The sequence below is a fragment of the Seriola aureovittata genome, chromosome 2 (genome assembly GCF_021018895.1).
Source record: "Seriola aureovittata isolate HTS-2021-v1 ecotype China chromosome 2, ASM2101889v1, whole genome shotgun sequence".
Lineage (NCBI taxonomy): Eukaryota > Metazoa > Chordata > Actinopteri > Carangiformes > Carangidae > Seriola > Seriola aureovittata.
The window spans coordinates 9,676,792-9,695,142 of NC_079365.1; the positions used below are offsets into that span (position 1 = coordinate 9,676,792).

At 38.9% G+C, this 18,351-nt stretch overlaps 2 protein-coding genes across 2 annotated transcripts; one reads left to right on the forward strand and one right to left on the reverse strand.

The window, feature by feature from the left end:
• Window positions 1–469: 469 nt before the first annotated feature.
• On the reverse strand, window positions 470–11,748 carry wdr1 (WD repeat domain 1). The gene is made up of 15 exons (XM_056405029.1): window positions 11,608–11,748; window positions 10,083–10,204; window positions 9,064–9,154; window positions 8,809–8,956; window positions 8,260–8,440; window positions 7,087–7,164; window positions 6,820–6,900; window positions 6,124–6,357; window positions 5,252–5,341; window positions 3,931–4,085; window positions 3,222–3,309; window positions 2,951–3,061; window positions 2,587–2,760; window positions 2,340–2,484; window positions 470–1,761 (listed from the first exon to the last, which is right to left on the reverse strand). Exons 1-15 carry the CDS (start codon window positions 11,621–11,623, stop codon window positions 1,655–1,657), a joined length of 1,821 nt encoding a protein of 606 aa, XP_056261004.1. The 5' UTR covers window positions 11,624–11,748; the 3' UTR covers window positions 470–1,654.
• A 2,736-nt stretch (window positions 11,749–14,484) lies between these two features.
• On the forward strand, window positions 14,485–18,162 carry LOC130186221 (outer dynein arm-docking complex subunit 1-like). Its single transcript, XM_056403110.1, has 9 exons — window positions 14,485–14,626; window positions 15,387–15,509; window positions 15,954–16,135; window positions 16,227–16,411; window positions 16,550–16,761; window positions 16,846–16,920; window positions 17,522–17,684; window positions 17,793–17,891; window positions 18,036–18,162. The coding sequence occupies exons 1-9, from the start codon at window positions 14,516–14,518 to the stop codon at window positions 18,089–18,091; spliced, it is 1,206 nt and encodes a 401-aa protein (XP_056259085.1). The 5' UTR covers window positions 14,485–14,515; the 3' UTR covers window positions 18,092–18,162.
• Window positions 18,163–18,351: the final 189 nt, after the last annotated feature.

The following is an 18,351-nucleotide window of genomic DNA, read 5'->3' on the forward strand; positions in this document are numbered from 1 at the left end:
ACCTCATCTATAAATTGCCGTAAACTGCAGTGAATGGATCCTCAAGTCAAAAAAATACAAACAAATACTATTTGTGGACGTACATGGTTGTCAAATTGTTAAGGTGCATGTAGAAGACTTGATTTGGATTGGATTATGCCACATTTGGAGAAAACTATGTGTGTGTGTATGTGTGTGTGTGTATAGATACATATATGAATGTAAGACAAAGCCGTAAACTAGTATGTGGCATTTTTATACCACTGCAAATTAAATCTCATCAATAAAATGATTTTAATGATTACTTAATGCTTTGGAGTCATCAGCATTCACTTGTGTTTTCACTGGATTAAACATTAATATGACAAAAACTATAAACGTCAGTTAATTATTTGTTTCCCTTTGAACAGGTACATCAATGCATGTAACTCGTAACAAATGCTTCTTCTGGGGGAGAACAGTAGAGCACCAGAACCTTAAGTATTTCTATTTTAAAAGATACTTTTCTTTTAATTTTTCCTTTATTAAACAGATACAATAAAGGGAGACAGACAAGATATTGAAGTGACAATGTCCAATGTTCAATCCAGGGACCAGTTACAATTACATAATGGCCAACTTTCTGAGTCACAGGGAAATCCTGTGACTCAGTGCCCATTAAAGAGGAGTTTTCATTTCCTCCTCTCAGTCTTTGAACCCCAGTAGAGGGGCCCCTACTAGTTAACACCCACAGTTCAATGTGTTCCTGAATACCATGAAATTGTGATGGAAGTATCAACCTGGACAATCTGCACATAAATGTGTTCGACAAGTAGAATAAGTGCAAATCTGCATGAAACAGAAAATGCATAAAAAGTGTTTTTTTTATTATAATCATTGTTATTATTAATGAATCACTTCCACTTTGGAAGCAGATGCATAAAAGATATGAAAAAAAAAAGTAAGTGAGACAAGCATAGTGGGCCCAAACAAAGACACAGCAACAACACAGGACCTTCAACTGAACAGACAGCATTTTGATTGTTTACATAATTTGTTCTTTCACTTCCTATTATTGCTCCCCAGTCCAACAAGAAGAGTTATGAATCACAAAAAGAATTAAACCTAAGACAAAGCAAAAAGCAACAACACCCACCCCCCTTAAAACCTTGAAAGTAAAAAGTGACAGGCAATTGCAGTTAGGACCAGTTACGTCTCATTTCAGGAATGTAACCAAAAGGTTTCATTTCTTTCAAACAGGATTTTGTTGATTTAAACAAACAACTTGCTTTTGGTTCATCCATTAAGTAAAGATGTATTGAGCCCAACCACAGACAAGTATTTCAGTTGAAACTGAGTGAAGGCTATGACCTATGGAATGTTGAGCTTACAAATATTTTTCTGGGTCCATAACGCTCAAAGAGATGGAAAAGCACTCATGGTTACATTGTATATTTCATCTCGGTGTAAGTGGAGGTTATTCGCATCAAATACATTATCTTGGATAACTTTTATGGGAGCCTCTCTCATCCATAACCATTTACAATTCAGATGTTTACAGACAGCATAGAACACCGTTCAGATAATGAAAACAATTAAAAAAAAGAAAAAAAAAAAAAAAAAAAGAAAAAAAAAAAAAAAAAGGATTGAAGTCTACAGTAGTCCTTGTCCCTGGAGATGTGGATGTTTGTTCAGCTCAGTATTTAATTGTCCACTGCTTGATGCTGGCATCGTGGGAGGCGGTGACTAGAGTGTGCTCATCTACCCAGGCCAGGCCACTAACATGGTGCAACCGGTGAGAGTCTGCAGACATCAAAGCATTACAGAACAATGTCTTAACACAAAGAACAAGTCTTAACAGAGGAAAGTGTACAGACATTTGCAGTGGAGTTCAGTTTAACAATCAATACATAATGAATTATAATTAAACCCAGGTTTTTGGATACTACATAGTATTTTTATGCAATAGCCATTTGATGCATTTAAATTCTGTGATTACCTCTATATTCCTGCACTGGATTCAAATGCACAATGTCAGCCTACTGTTTTCAGCTCACTCTCCTATAGTCATATAAACCCACTACTGCTGCCTCACATTAAAAGCATTAAACTGGCGAAATACTGGGTGGCCTTTATTGTAAAGCAGCCACAGGAAACGCAATGTATTTGTCACTGAAGTCAATTTGGTCGTGTTTGAAATCAAATCACAGTTGAAATAATTTTTGACTCACTTCAGCAAAAAAATACTAGAATTACAGCCTCGTGGTCGTATGCCTCTGCCAACCACTCCAGTTGCAGTTTTCATGCATGTTTGTCCAGATCGTGTTTTGTGAGGTCACAGTTTGCATGAGTATATGTACAGGTGCACTTGTATGGCTTACCTGGGATTTTGAGCCTCTGGTCTGAATCGCTCACCGTCCAGACATAAACCATCATGTCCATCCCACCAGTCGCAAAGTGCTCGTTATCAGGTGACCAGGCCAAGGTCACTGGTTTGGCATGGTGTCCGTAAAACTCACTTTTGACCTGGGGGGGGGAAAAATGAGTGAAAGAAGAGAAGAGACAATGACAATACACTAAACTTAAATAATCCCAAACAGGATATATGTCGGGCAGACGAATGTTTACCGAGTAGCCGTCTGCCACAGTAAAGACCGTGGCCACTTTCTTCTCATCAATGACAGCCAGATAGGCTCCATCATTAGAGTAGGCCATGTCTGTGATCGGACCTTTAACCTCAATTGTTTGACCCTCGTCCTTCAGAGTGTTGCCCTGAATTGAGTACAGACGGATTTTCCCATCCTGAGGAAAAAAAAAAAAAAGGGAAAGGGGTGTGATGAAGAGTGTGCCGTACTGTTTCCTGTAATGGTCACTTAAAGTGATCATGATTACACCACAAGACATGCTGATGGTATTTTTTCCCCCAATAAACTCAAAAAGCATTTTCTGAAACTGAGCTCATGTTTGGGAAGATAATGTATGTTGCACTTACTGTTCCCCCCACAGCAGCTGTGGTGCCACCAGGGTGGACAACTCCCACCTCTGCTTCATAGCCGAGATTGTCCAGTGTGAAGACTTTCTTCTTATCCTTCAGCAAGACAACCTAAGAAAAGCAAGAGGAAGAATGACGTCATCCGAAAAGATACAGCAATTACTAAGACATAAATTTTGGATGACTTTATCTTGTGAATGCAAATGCGCAAATGTGTTCAAGTGAAACACCTGATTAGGCTAACCGATGCTGACCAACACAAAGACATTACCTGCCCAATGCAGACAGCCAGTGACAGCCCTCCTGGTGCAACTGACACGCTTTTGGGCTGGAAATCCATCTTCACCAGATCAGAGGCACTGAGAACCACCAATTAGGTTATTTATGTGATAATTAAGCATTTAGCAACATTTAGAAGTGGACTGATTTTGGAATAATTACTTTAGTCCGTCAGGTAAAGCAAAATGAAAGACAGAAATTCCAATGACACATACACCCCCAAAGTAATCTTGCATGTAGTTTATATAGTATAGTATAAATGTAAATTTTATGAATTAATTTTTTTAACTTTATTTTGTAATTGCCATTTTCCATCCATGTTATAGTAAAACATTCACTTTTATGCAGGACAAAAAGTAGTTCTTATTACTGTGAAAATGTGTATAAATACATGTTTTACACATACGAAAATTACTACATTTTTAAAAAAGTGTTTATGCAGTAACTACAAAACACAAATAACATCAAGGAAAACTATTACTGACTTTCTGTGTGACACATCATTAAGCATAGGCACATCCACCCATTATCAACCGTCAAAACAAAGCTCTACTTCACTTAATCTCCTCTCTACCAGACAACTGCTTTACCCAGATTGACCTCCATCATCATTATCAGACAAAATGCACAACTCCATTATATTCCCCACTAAGTTCATCTCATAGTAGTTATCAGTACAGCAACATAAATGAAAACCCCACCTGTACTCCTTCTTGTTGACGTTGGTGTAACGCAGCGTATCATCCATGCTGCATGTCACCAGCTCGTTGGCTTCATCGGTCACCATCTTGCTCACCTGGTTGCTGTGGCCCTTTCCTGAGAAGCAGTCGTTCTCCCCAGTTTCTGAATCCCAGTAATGTGAGGGAAATGTTAAGGTCAAAAGTTATGCTCGATATTTAGTGTAGCAGGACGGTAATGGAATGGAGCCATTGTAAGATATCGCCACGGGCGACTGTTGGACTTCAACTCTGCGGTACTGACCGCACCACAGAGCAATTCTTAAACTCTCTTAAAAACTAATGTTGACTGCATAACTCCACAAATACTACAGCCATCTAAAATTTGCTTAATACTGATAGTTTAGTCGTGTTTAGAAATATCACTGCAAGGATGAAGCTCTCTACATGTACCCTTGATATTACCACACATTAACTTTCAATAAAATAGAATTCTGTTGGTCTCAGCTTTCCATCAGGCTTCAATTATTTCTTAAAATACTATCCCGGTCTATTTTCAAAAGCATATATGTTCAGTCTACACTTAAAAAGCTCAAATTCCAAACTGCTTTAACAATTTTAGAACAATTTTCCAAACTATACTTCATCTCTTAAATTTATTGCACTTACCAATCAAAACACACTAGTTCAGAGAATTCAGTTGACCTTCCATTTCACAAAGTGCTTTTAAGTAAAGTTAAATTGCCTGTGTTTAACTGCCAACAATGGAATACCCTCACTTTTAGGTCTGACTAAAAGTGAGGGGTTAAACCCTGGTGCTACCCTCAGTCCTGCAGACCTTTCCATTCTGCTTCAGCAATCTCCTACCAGCAATGCAATTGTGATGAAACTGTATATACAAATGGATAAAAATGCCATTTTTGAACATTTTTTGGAATTTGGTGAGCAAGTTATACAAAATGAGCCTGTCCAATAGCCAAATATATCTTGTTAGCAGCCTGGGGTATTATGTGGTTGCCATGGCAGTGCGTACAGAGGCAGGCTTCTTGAGGACTAAAGATTTCAGTGTTTCAGGTGTTTTGTATGTCGTCAGCTGTATTAAAAATAAATAAATAAACAAACAAACAAACATTCTGGATATTTCTGTCGAACTGGACGGACAAATGCACTACTGAAATGACAAGCAATTATCACAGTCTGGTAGGACTCATGGCAGTGGACTGTGTGATCCACAATAATAAAAAAAAAAAAAAAAAAAAGAATATAAGAATCACATCTAAATGCACATTCAGTATAAATGACACACTTACAGTCATTAATGGCACTACTCAATCACTTAAAGGATATTTATGTGGCCGTCGTGACTCCCCGAGTAGATGTATGATCGGCCATCATTTTTGTGAACTGTCAGACACTGGATGGATTTGGTGTGACCCTGTAGGATGAACAAGTACATGTTTTTAGATATATACATGTGAGGACACAAAGCTTTATACAATATTAACCCCCTTACCCTTTTCACTTTGGCAGCATATTAATCTTGGATGCTTTTGTGATAACCTGATATAGAGGGAGTGGCATTTTCTGCCTTATTGCCTTCTGTGACATATAATATAATTAAATGCATAAAAACTAGTCTAGTGGCTCGGTCAGCCCAGTACATACTAAAGTTTTGAGGGACTGCAGCTGAAAGAAGAATACTGATGTGATTTTCAACAGAAGCCTCTGGTGTGTGCTCTAGTGAAAGGTTGCTTTATCTCCAGAGGTCAGAGCTGTTTTCAAAATTCCATTGAAAATAGCTCACAGACAAAAAACTAAGAGCTTTATGCAAAAGAGAGCACTCCTGGCAACAAAACAGCAGGAAATTCATTTAAATGTGTTTTCATGGTTATGGACACCTTGTTGTATGAAATACAACTTACCTACCACACATTTACAAATCACAGCATAAATATGCGCATTTGAGAACAGTTACAAACCTATTCATATTCATTTGGAGATGCTGATTTACAAAAAATCACAAATGCCAATACATGGTAACTAATGTCTGGTTACATATCTTCAATACAAACACGCTTTTATTGCGACAGTGTTTCAGCAAATTAAAAAATTAAAACCAGCTCCTTTCCCATCCTAGTCAACTTTAGCACAAGGTTTTATCTTTATCAAGGAGGACTACTGATAATATCCAGAAATAGCATCTTTAAACCATCTCACCTTGATTGTGCGTATGGGCCGGTCGGGGTTGTTCTTGTCCAGGTAGTTGATGTATCCTGACAAGGAGATACTGAGGAGGTGGTCATTCTGCCACAGGCAGCCCAGCTGCTGGTCGGACACATCAGTGCCCATGTTGAAGGTGGTGACAGCCGTACCTGCACCAACGTCCCAGAGCTTCACGGTCTTGTCCCCCGAGGCAGAGATCAGTTGGGAGCTGTCAGGACTCCAACTGACCTAAAGCAGCGGCGATTGAAAAAAAAAAATGTTATGATATTAAAATGCATGTAACCAAAGTTGCAAATTTTGTGAGTAAAGACTTAAAGTGCCTTATGAATGTTCACTCAGCAGAAACACCAGTGCTATGTGGAAATCAAATCAGTAACTTGACGACAGATGGAGGGTTTCAGAGAACATAATACCTAATTTGACTATGGAAAGAAGCCCTTTCTGTATCCACACACTTTTGGCAGGCTGCATGTCAACTCTCTTTTAGTTAGCTCTCCTGAAACACATGCAGTTAACATTAAAGTTATTGGGCCAAAGAATACCAAAGAGGTAAAACACTGCCGCAATGATTTGCTCATGAAAAGAAAGACTTGCAAGTCTATCTTTGGGTATACACACACACAGAGTTACACTCACACACACACACACACACACACAGTGTTACACTTTTTACATAAATAACCCACTTACAGCATAGATTCCTCCTTTGTGAGCCTTCTCTCCACCCAGTGAGCAGACACGCTCGCCATTTGTTCCATCATAGATGAAAATCTGTGGAAATTACACTCATTAAGAAGGCGAGGAACATTATTTGATATGCAACTGCAGTTTTTGTGAATTTTGTCTATATAAAACTACCTCTTCAGGATAAGACATCCCTACATTATTGTATTAAGATAATCTTACTTTAAAAATGTAATTTGTTAACATACCCACAGCTGATAATCAAACACTTACCTGGCCATCAGCTCCAGCTGTCACAAACCGACTTCCATCTGGAGAGAAACGGACACAGTTGACAAACTGGCTGTGGTCCTTTAGTAATCACCGGGGAGACAGAGAGGAAGAAAAATTGTGGAAAATTATTCATAAGGAAAGATTGTGCACATTACAGTTTATATTTATATTTGGCACGACAACTCATACTTTCAGTCTGTTATCAAAACACATTGCATTCTTTGTCATCCTAATGACAAACAGAAACTCACAGTTCTTCCTCAATTCATGCCACCAGGGCTGACCAGGACTTCTGTTTATTTACATAAAAACTCAAACAATTTTACAAAAAAATGCACTGCACACACACTGCAAGAATAGCACCAAAGTTCATGTGCAACAAGACAACAGGGCATGGGTTTCAGAGGAACAAGTGTGCTTGACTTTTCAAAAATTGCTTTTCTTAAAACGGAAAACATAAACAGAAGCTCTGATTTAATTAAAAATATGATTTTTATATATATATAAAAACAAGAAAGCCAAACATATGAGTATTTCTACCCTAGGACACAGTTTACATGCAACTATAACACCCTCGGTCAGCACTACAAAACACATTCAGAATTCTATGCTAAAAAAATAACTGCAGACTTAATACTAAAACCAGACCACTGATACCTTTAAGTAGAGGACAAAGTGTAAAGGTTTGGTTGTTAAAAATGTATAATATATATAATAGAGAATGCCTGGATTTAGGAATGCAGCTCACACATTCTCCAAGAATTTATGGGGGAAGTGAGTTATGTAATATGGAAACAGACAAACAAGGCAACACTGTCCAAATCCACCAGGGTGTGACAGACTTGGGAGGACCAACTGATATCACAAATAAGATTGCTTGTTCAAAGTCACAGAAAAAATCCTAACCATACTGCAATGTCTGCATTTGCTGAAGGACAATATTTTGTTAGTAATACTAAGACAGCAAGGTGAAGATGACATTTAGCCTTCTGTTGGTCTGTTGGGTTTTTACTCCACTGGTTAAACAGTGGAGCCTGAAAACCTTTTCTTAAGACAGGTCAAGCAAAATCAACTTGGCTCCACCTATTTTGTTTAAACACAAATAACCCTTTGAAAAAACCTAATCAAATTCATTGGGTACAAAAAAAAAAAAAAAAAAAATCTTCAACTCACACGTAATGTGAACTTGAACTTGAAGGGAGGCCCCTCGTAGAAGGAACCAGAGGTGTCATCGCTGGCAGTGGCAAGGCGGTAAGGGCGTTTCTGCCTTATGTCTACACTGTTGATTAATTTGGAGTGGCCGGAAACCTCCCCCACTGAGGAGCCAGAGTCCCACAGGAACACTGCCCCAAACCTACAGGACAAGATGAACACACATTCAGTTGTTCCGGGTTTATGTGACATCTGAGAGAGGAATAAAAATAGTTAAAAGACCTGAATATAATAACAAGTCTAAAAATCTCCCAGGATGGAAAAGGACAGAACTTAGTGACATGCTAGAAAGCACCAAATAAGCCACTCTGGTATGTTAAAACAGAAAATACCTAAAGCAAACAATGGACTTGTGCCCAATGCACATTAATAATCAGTGTGACCGTCGGCCTGAGGAGGAGCCTCTCATGAGACTGGGTCATACTGGTCAGGGTTAAATGAGGCTAACTGCTTTCATTTCTTGGAGATGAATAAACCTTTTTTCAAGTTATAAAAACTCCAGATACTCACTTCTCTCGTCCATCACCAACAATCGCAATCCTCTTGCTGTCCTCTGTCCATGCAATGTCCTTAATCTTCCCCGAAATAGGGGTGTACTCGTACTTGAGCAGGTGCTCCTTCTGGGTGGTGTCCCAGATACGGATCTTTCCAGATGCATCTTAAGGATTTAAATACAATCGTTTCATTATAGTATGAACATTACTGTGGTAACTACATGCATAAGGCACATGTTTGTTGACACGAGTTCATGTCAGGGTTGTTTACCTCCAGATGCAATGTAGAATCCACTGGGGGCATACTTGGCAACAGTAACTGGATGGGCATGTTCAGTGTAAATATCTGCGATAGCCGGGTTCTGGAAAACACAGCAAATGGTATATAGGTGGTTCCCTTCAAAATCAGTACAAAGAAAAGGAAAATTCAGGACTTACTTTCAGAGTTTTGACCATCGCTCATATTTGGTTATGATAACATTTTACTCATTTACTCCTGATTCATTCAGGAAAGACAGACGGGCACAAGCATCTCAGCTCAACAGAGCCTTGTAGTCCATGTTCAATACACACCGATCTGACTCTTATAGGTGTGGTTACAGGCGCAACACAGGCTGTGCGCCATTTGGCCATGTCATTGTGCCACATGTTATGTAGTGGAAAAGGGGTGGGGAAAGTTTTAAATGAGTGCAGGTGGCAGATGAGGCAGCAGGTATGACAGTGGGTCCCTATCAGCTAACAATCAAGCAGCAGCAGGTAGTAACTCTTGTTGCTTGCTGAGGATGACTTCTATACCCACTGAAATGGAAATAGTTGAAACGTAATTTATAAACCATTCCAGACAGAACAGTAATCGTACTATTTCCATTTGAAAATGGCATGAGAACTCGTGACAAATACATGTCTTATTAGTCTCTCTTGCCATTATATTATTACACATGATATTAGTTGCTGCACAAGTCATCAGTTAAGGTCGGCATAAGTTGCATGTGCCATTTTGTTTGCACCAACAGCACACCTTACATAGATGCTGGATGTGATCAGAGGCGCAATAACAGTTGAATCATTGAAATTGTAGTTTTGAGGTTGGTGTTGACTTAATCTTTAAAATTTGGCTCACCAAATTCAGTTCAATCAAAACAATTTACTGCAATTGGTGAGTAAAATGTCATTGTGACTAACATGAGCAATGGCCAAAACAAGACCCAGGTTGAAAAAAAAAAAAAAAAAAATACATGAATGTATGAATAAGCAACATTTGTTGAATATGACAAAAAAAATCATAATTACTTCAATGTTCCTGATGACGACACACTTCCCATTGGTATACAGGAAGTTGTTGCCTTTGGGATCACCACCAATCACTTTCGCAACTCCCCTCTCCATCTGCGGGAGGCTGGCGAATACATGTTCTGAAAGAGTAGACAACAAAGGAAAGATGACAGGTGTTGACAAACAGATGACAAATAATGTGAAACATTCAGGTTAATACAACTCAAATGAGCACATGAAGAAGAAAAAAAAGTATTGACCTGAACTATTCAATAAGGAAGTGAGACAAATTACCACACTGTATATCTATATAAGGCAACATGAGCGGACAGCGCTTGAAAATCTGTCACTTGTGTAGCCTAGGCTATAACCTTGAACCACTACCGTTTCAAACACAATATAAGCGTATGCAGAGTTTATCAGCATTGTTCAGTTCTTCATTGATCATTTTGAAGACTTCATTTGCTGAACATGGTGTCTGATACATCGCTCGCCTTTGCACACTGCCAGGTCTGTCCGCACTGGTCAAAACAGACCAATTTAGTGCAAAGCTGTCATAGTGGTGTCAATTGGTAGTTTATTGCTCCTACAGAAATTAGGTTCACAGAGGGCTTGGCCATTACATCACAACCACCTGAATATCATTAATATAAAGGAGGTGTCTTTTAAGCTTGAAAAAAACAATAAGGATATAGATGCATTATATTTTTTTAGCTCTTCACTTCCTGAAACTATTCCTCATTTTACTAAGAAGATGTGACCAATTGTTTTCCACCTTTCTAACTGATCACTTTATGGCTCAAAACTTTGGGGGATCTAATCTTAGAGAAAACTGAAAGAAAGTGTACATCAATCTTACAATTCTTATCTTTGAGTACATAAAATAATACAAATATATAAATTCACCAACAAAACGTCTTTCTTCTGTTTAGCGTTAGGAAAGACCATTAAATCTTAATGCCTTCAAGACAGCTGTAACAGCGTTGGTGCATTTACTGTGCTTCCGCATTGGAAGAAGAAAAAAAAAAAATCAGTTTTCTTATTGATGAAAACCAGCTCTGATCCCCAATAGCTCGACATTAAAATTACAGCCCAAACCCTTTATTTCGTGCTTGTTCAGCAGCCACAAACTGTCTATCCACTGGCGCTACTTCCCCAGCAGCGGTTCCCGACTGTCTGGACATGTCATAACAAAGCGATGTGAGCGCAACTATTTCCTCTGACTGACGTTAGCTCAACCAGCTAACGCTAACTTAAATGAACAGCGCTGTAACAGGATTGCATTTCGAGCCGGGCATCTTCACAGCAAACCGTGCGTACCAGACACTCCCCGTAGTAAATCTAGTTTAATCATTGACGTTGCGAGATTGTGCCTTTAATTTGCGAGATGAAGTGTCAAACATTGTGCAGCTATGTATGGGCGAGGCTAGCTAGCTGCGGGCTACCTGAATGACTAGCTCAATCTGCTGAAAGGTGTCGCCCAAAATGAGAGTTTGGTTGCTATTCATCTCCGCCGCTGCAATTAAGAACAAAGCAGACTTACTCAGTTCATACGGCATTTTCCCTGCTGGTCTCTTGCTTAACGTTACTCTTCCAAATGAATGAAAAAGTGGAGACAGTGAAGCTCCCCCGGCTGTGCACTCCCCGATCACACAAACACGGAAGCAAGTGCAGCTCTCGCACAGCCTGGCTTTGCCCATATATAGTAAACTCAGATACTACGCTGCGGCTGTCAGCCACTAGCCATGCACTGCTGCTTATGGGTTGATTTCCCCCTCTTATTTGTCTTTAAGGCTCTCATGCAATTGGCCCACCAGTACAATCGGCTAAATTAACATCAGTTTGAGCTTCACATTTGCTATCAATAAATTCACAGTCACAGGGCTAATTTTCCTCAAAGATAAATGCCAGATTCTCCTAACCGTCTTGATAAAATAATAATCCATTTCCCAAATTGTATATCTTTTTCGTCTGGTCTAATATGAGGCCAATTTTTCATTGTGCAGCTCTGGAAATTCACTTAATTAATTTTGTGTCTATTTTTTCAGTTCAAAAAGCCACCATGGCCACCAGTCACCATGCCACTCTGCACTACGGTTGGAGTTAAGATTTTATTTTCATACTGATATGGACCTATGTGTCTGAAATAAAGTTACAGTTAAAAGTTAAAGTTACTGGGCATGGTGCGAGTGGGGCGTGGTTGTAGGAGTCGTGGTTTGTAGCATCTGCAAGACAGCTGGACCTTTCTACACTCATGGCACTATGATCATCCAAGCAAAATCATCACAACTCATTTCACACAATAATGAAGTGAGCCATGCTGCTTCTCCTCATTAGGCCTAATTTGAACTCTGCTTAAGTGCAGTTAAACAATCCTCTGTATTTTTTCAAGATTTATTTTAAATTTATATTTCATAAAAAATGGATGCTTACCTCTGTGGCTTCAATGTAATGATAATCTATGAGAGGCGCAAGGGAGGAGGGATATGTACGCAGGGGAAGGTCTGCCTGTGAAGCCCAAATCAGGGCAAAACATTCACAAATTTTGAGATATGCTACTTTGGCTCCCAGAGAAAATTATGCTAGCATGAATAACCAAATTAAATGCCCAAAGGGGTAAAGGAGGTCTATTTAACAAGTGACGGAGGGTAGCCCACTGACTTATTTTAGCTTAGTTTCATGATGCTGATTCTAAATCCGATGTCATCCTGTGTGTCAGAGAGCATCACTTGCCTAGAATAGGATTGGGAATCCCCTGACCTATTTAGGATGGACCCATTTCAGAGGGTGGCAACAGCAAATATAATTTTACAACAATACAGAAGTTTGAAGACGATATTATAAGCAATAGATATAATAATGAGAAAGATTTGTGAGGGAGTGGTAAAATGTGCACCCTCAGCTGTTCACATAAAGATGGACACAGACGAACTACTAGACATTTTGAGCCCCCCTGAGCTCAACTGAACAACAGCTTTGACACAATAAATAACCATAATCCCTTGCATGTTCCAGGGGCCCTGTCTAGCTCTGGCCCCCCTGAATCATTCAAACTGATATGAACACTAAGCTTCACCAGGATTGTATTTATTGCACCATCATTGTAGGGCCCAGTATTATAAGGCTTTCCTGTTTCCTATTTTGTGCACCTCTTTCTGAATTCTCCTCATACTTCACCACACATTATTCTTTTTGTGCCATCTCATCTTCAGTGTGAGCATGCTACCCTGATTAAGGCTGCTTTTCGACTGCAGAAGAGTGATCTTACACATAAATGAGCACAAGATTTTACAGACAGTCATTTCCTGTTTATGTACAGTTGCATTCTGAGACTGTGCGTATACATTAATCCAATACTAATATAGCATAATATAGATCTGTCTGTTCCTTTCCAAATAGCTGTTACAATAAATGAGTGGAATCCAGAAGATGACTGTGTTGCCAGGCATTTTCATTCATCGGGTGTCGACAGGTAACTAGAGATGACTTTGTTTTAAGCTTATCTTCTTCCTCAGACGACATCAAACTGCCTGAGGAAAAAAATTCTCACTTTTGTGCACTATGCGTTTTACATCTTGCCTTTTGTATAGATTATTTCATGCAAGGCAAAAGTTCCCCTCTCTGCAATGTAAATCCATCACATCCCAACTCAGGTTTTCGGTTTTAGTCTAAGATACAGGTTTCAGACTGGCTATGCGATATGACTGTGTCGTGTAAGTTGAGGTCCCGTGTTCAAGCCCTCATGTTTGCCACCAACCATCTGGTCTGCACACAGCTCCCAGTGGTGGAGGAGGAGGAGGAGGAGGAGGCTATTTGCAATTACTTACCACACCTGCTTCATCCACCTAGGGACACTGTTGTCCCGTGGTTAGTGATACACTGCGTTTAAAATCCTGCTTATGCACGCTAATTTTGACGTTAAAATGTAAACAAATTTTGATTGTGTAGGTTTATCATTTTGGATGATGATTAGGCTTATTTGAGTTTCCATTTTCTTCAGTGGCTACTCTAAGGTGTTCATGTACAAACTTTTTCAGACATTCAGATTCAGTAAGTGTCACCATCTCTATTTCAATGCTGTTTTTTTTCAGTGAAAGTTAAGTTTTCGATTTAGTTTCAGTGTGTGTCATTGACTGAATGTTAATGAATGTTTCATTTGATCTTTTATTTTCATGTTTTAGTCATAAAATCCACAATACCTTCCATATACACGCTTATCTGCTGCACTAATAGTCAAGGCACTCAACACTAAATAAACACAGACCCTGAGGCGCACCAGTATCTCACCTGGTTCAGAATTCTAGTGTCCGCTGTTGATCAAAAAACATTCTAAACAATGTTTAGAATATTTATGTTTGAAATATTAAACAAACAATATTATAACAAACTACTTTTATTTTGAGTCAAGAGTGGAGAAGACCTGTGAATCTTGATATATCCTCAAACAAAACATGGCAACAGACATCTTTAAAGAGGAATACAACAATGTCCAGGAGGAAAATGACAGATATAGGCAGCTCAACAGCCAGCTGAAGGATCATTTGGTCTGTCTGGATAGGGAGGTGAACTACTAGACAGATATACTCATCCAAAGGTCTACATAAGCTAAAGATTAAACAAGCGTTTAGTTTGCATGTATCACTTAGAAGAACGTTTTTTAAGTGTTTAAGTGCATTATTATTTCTCTTGGATTTTATTTTATTTTTATTATATATAATATGATATGCATTTGTTACAATATATGTAGCAGAAGTCACAGTTATAGAGAGTATTATAGTAGTATGTGCAGTAGTGCTGCTAGTAACAGCAGACACAGTAGAAGTTGTGGTGCACTAGTATGTTTTATAAAGAGTTACATACTGGTGTGATAGCTATTTGATCAGATACAGTATGGTTAGATATACAGCAGCTGGTTTTAGCATTCAACCAAATCATTCTGTTATCATTCATTTACTCATTTATTTCAGCAAATTGGATTTGAAATGAAAAAATGACAATGAAGTTAAAGAGTTGACTTTCAATTGTTGTAGCCTATATTTTACACATGCAGTATTGTGTGAACAGTGTTTAGGACTTGTAGAGTAGTCCTATCACTATAATGCTGCACTGTGCAAAAAATTTCAAGGGACTGTAATGACATGGCTACGGTTTTTCTGCTACTGCTCAATATGGATCTGAACACCTTAAAAATGAGAATTAGCTGTTAAATTCATGGTCAGTGTTTCATTTTTAAATCCATCGTGCTATGGGCAGCCAGCAACAAATAAAATGTGTCACAGAGTGTATTGTATGTATTGTGTCTTCTTTCCTGAGTGGCTCCAGATAGCTGTGGCAGACAGCAGGATTCAAGAGAAATTAGCAATCCCTGGTGGCATCGTCAAACACCAAGGGAAACATCGTCGCCACTTGGGACGCATTCGCATCTTAGAAAACGAACTCCACCAGGTACTAATGATAATAAAACTACAAACCCATAACCTTGACTTTGCTAAGCCTATTACACACCATAATATATAATACAGTATTGGCTACATTCAAAACCCATGAATCAAAGAATTAAAGAATTTTTATTAAAGAATTAATTTGTCAATTTGGGAAACACACTCATAAACTTTATTGCTGAGTTAGATAGATTTTAGTCTTTATGCCTTTATCAGACAGATGTAAGAGTTGTAACAATTGTATCAAGAGAAAATAAGCATTCAAAAAGTTAAACTATTCCTTAATTACAATCCCTAATTTTAAACTGATGTCCTTTTCTACTGTCTAAGCCCCTCAACAAGAACTTGCTATAATACCCACCCTGATTTTTACACAAATTTAGATGCCCAAAACAATGAACTGCCTGTAATTCATCATTTAATCAAATTCTTTGCTTGTCTTCTACAGGACACTGTTAAATTCAATAAACTGATGTGCAGCAATGCAGATTACCGTAAAAAAATTGCTCACCTGCAGCAGCAGAAAGTCACAGGGTGGAACATCGAGGAGAAGTTAAACAGACATCTGGCTACACAGCAAAGCATCATGGACAAACTGGAGGTGAAGCTCTCCCTCGCTTTCAACTTGAGGTAAATTCACATGTTTGTGGGGATGTGGAAAACGTATGTATTGGTAGGGCTGAGCCATGATATTTGATGTGTGTCGTGTTACATGGCACAGGTCAGAAGGAGAGACCCGAATGCAGGAGATGAGGGAGTCCATGGAGGTGGAGACACTTGACTTCATCAAGAGAAGAATGGAGCTGATGACTGTCATCCACCATGATGCCAAACTGCAGGCTTTCATGGAGACAAAGTTACAGGAAATTGCTCTTTTAGAAGAGGATGAGGACTCCATGAAGAGAGGTATGATCATGCTCATAAAAACCCTCCCCACCAAAGGAAAGCATCTTAATCCAACCTTCGACAGGCTTGGTGTCTAACTGTACCCACAGCAGAATTTCATGTTTTTCAGGCATAATCTGACTTGTTTCATTGGTACAGAGAAACAGCTGCAAAATCAGAATGGAGGTAAGAAGTCGGATGTGTACCTGCAGGCTTACAATACACTGGTGGAAATGACCGGAGAGAGAGACCTGTGTCAGATAGAACGCATCTTTATTCGAAATGAAGAGAGGAACTTCGCCCTCATCAACTACATCAACGAGCAGCACTACAAATTGAACAAATTGAAGAGATGCGTAAACAAGAGGAAGGCATGTGCATATCCCGTCAGCGTGCTTACTGACACAGTTTAATCTGGTGTAAGTTTTATTTATATGCTTGTGTTTGTCCTTCAGAGTGACATTCTGTTCCTTGAGCTAGAGAACAAACGACTTGAAGAGCAGAGAGCGAGGGAGTTTCAGGAGCTAGAGGTGAGTCTCACTGTCTGACCTATGCACACAAACAATATAGCCTGCTATAAAGGCCATTTGATAGTTTCATACATACTGTAAATATTCCTGGTCTATTTTCTGTTGGAGTGTTTGCTAATGTCTGTAGCTGACCAGAAATATAAGAGCATATAATAATTGTATAATGTTAGGTAGCTCACAAGCAGTCAACATGTTTTCAGGTGCAAACCTATCAAACAGCGATGATATGCAATCTGTCTCTCTGTAAATGTTGCTGTCATGGGCCCCAGAGTCCAGCTATCTTCAGATTGTCTGAGTTATATATCCAAAATGTCTCCTATCATTCATCTAGAATTTATTTTAAGATTTTTAATTGATCACCATTAAATCAATACATATTTTCAATCTGACCCTCTGACACTTCCTGATAATAAGTGCCTAATAAGGCATAAATAAAAAATACCACCTTTCTGAGATTATGCAACTATATACTGACAGTATACTGCCATATATGAAAGTATCTCAGTCTAATTTCAAATTTGTAATGCTGTAATCTGAGCCTGACCTCTAAGCCACATCATCCTGCCTTATCTTTCTTTTCCTGTGTCGTTCTATGCTGTAGTCTGAGGTGGAGAAGAATAGCTGTGTGGCTGACTCCTTGGAGAAGCAGTGCGCTGTAGTTCAGAAGAGGCTGGACGAGCTGATGACTGGCATCTCCAGCCTTTATGCTGAGATAATGCAAACATCTGTCACCGTCACTTTGGACAACGTTGTACATGTCCTCGGTGAGTGGAACAGATTATTCTTGATTTATTCTTGACTTCATAGACCTGGCCCTGAATACACATTTTCCACATTTTAACACCCCCATTGTCACCTTCTCTTTACTTCAGCTACCCTTGAGGATAGAATCATTGAAATACTGCTCCAGGCCAACATGAGAGATGAGCCTCCTCAGAAACTGCTGTTGGGCAACTTTGACTTGCTACCAGGTATGAAACAACATTTATTCCTTCAGTGAAACTGTATGATAAGACTCCCTACCTTACCTACCAATAAGAGTAATACTGTATTTAACAATTTTTATATAAACCTGTTCAACCATAAACTGTTTACTGTATATGTATTTGTTACAGAGGGCAGAAAGTCTCAACCATGCTCACCAAATTTTGCCAGATCAGATGGAAAGTAGTGCTGTCACATCGTCCTCTTTTCATGCCAGTACAGCAGCATGTTACAGGCTTCTGATGGCAATAAACAACATATTACAGCATCTCACTCTGGCTCTTTACTCTGTGAAACATATAGTACAATAATTTCTTTATTCAGAATATAATGCAGAGTTGTTGTTTTTTTTCCCAAGTTATTTTTTGGGCATTTTTGCCTTTATTCAGATAGTGAAGTGAGAGAGAGACAGAAAAGTCAGGGAGAGAGAGAGGGGATGACATGCAT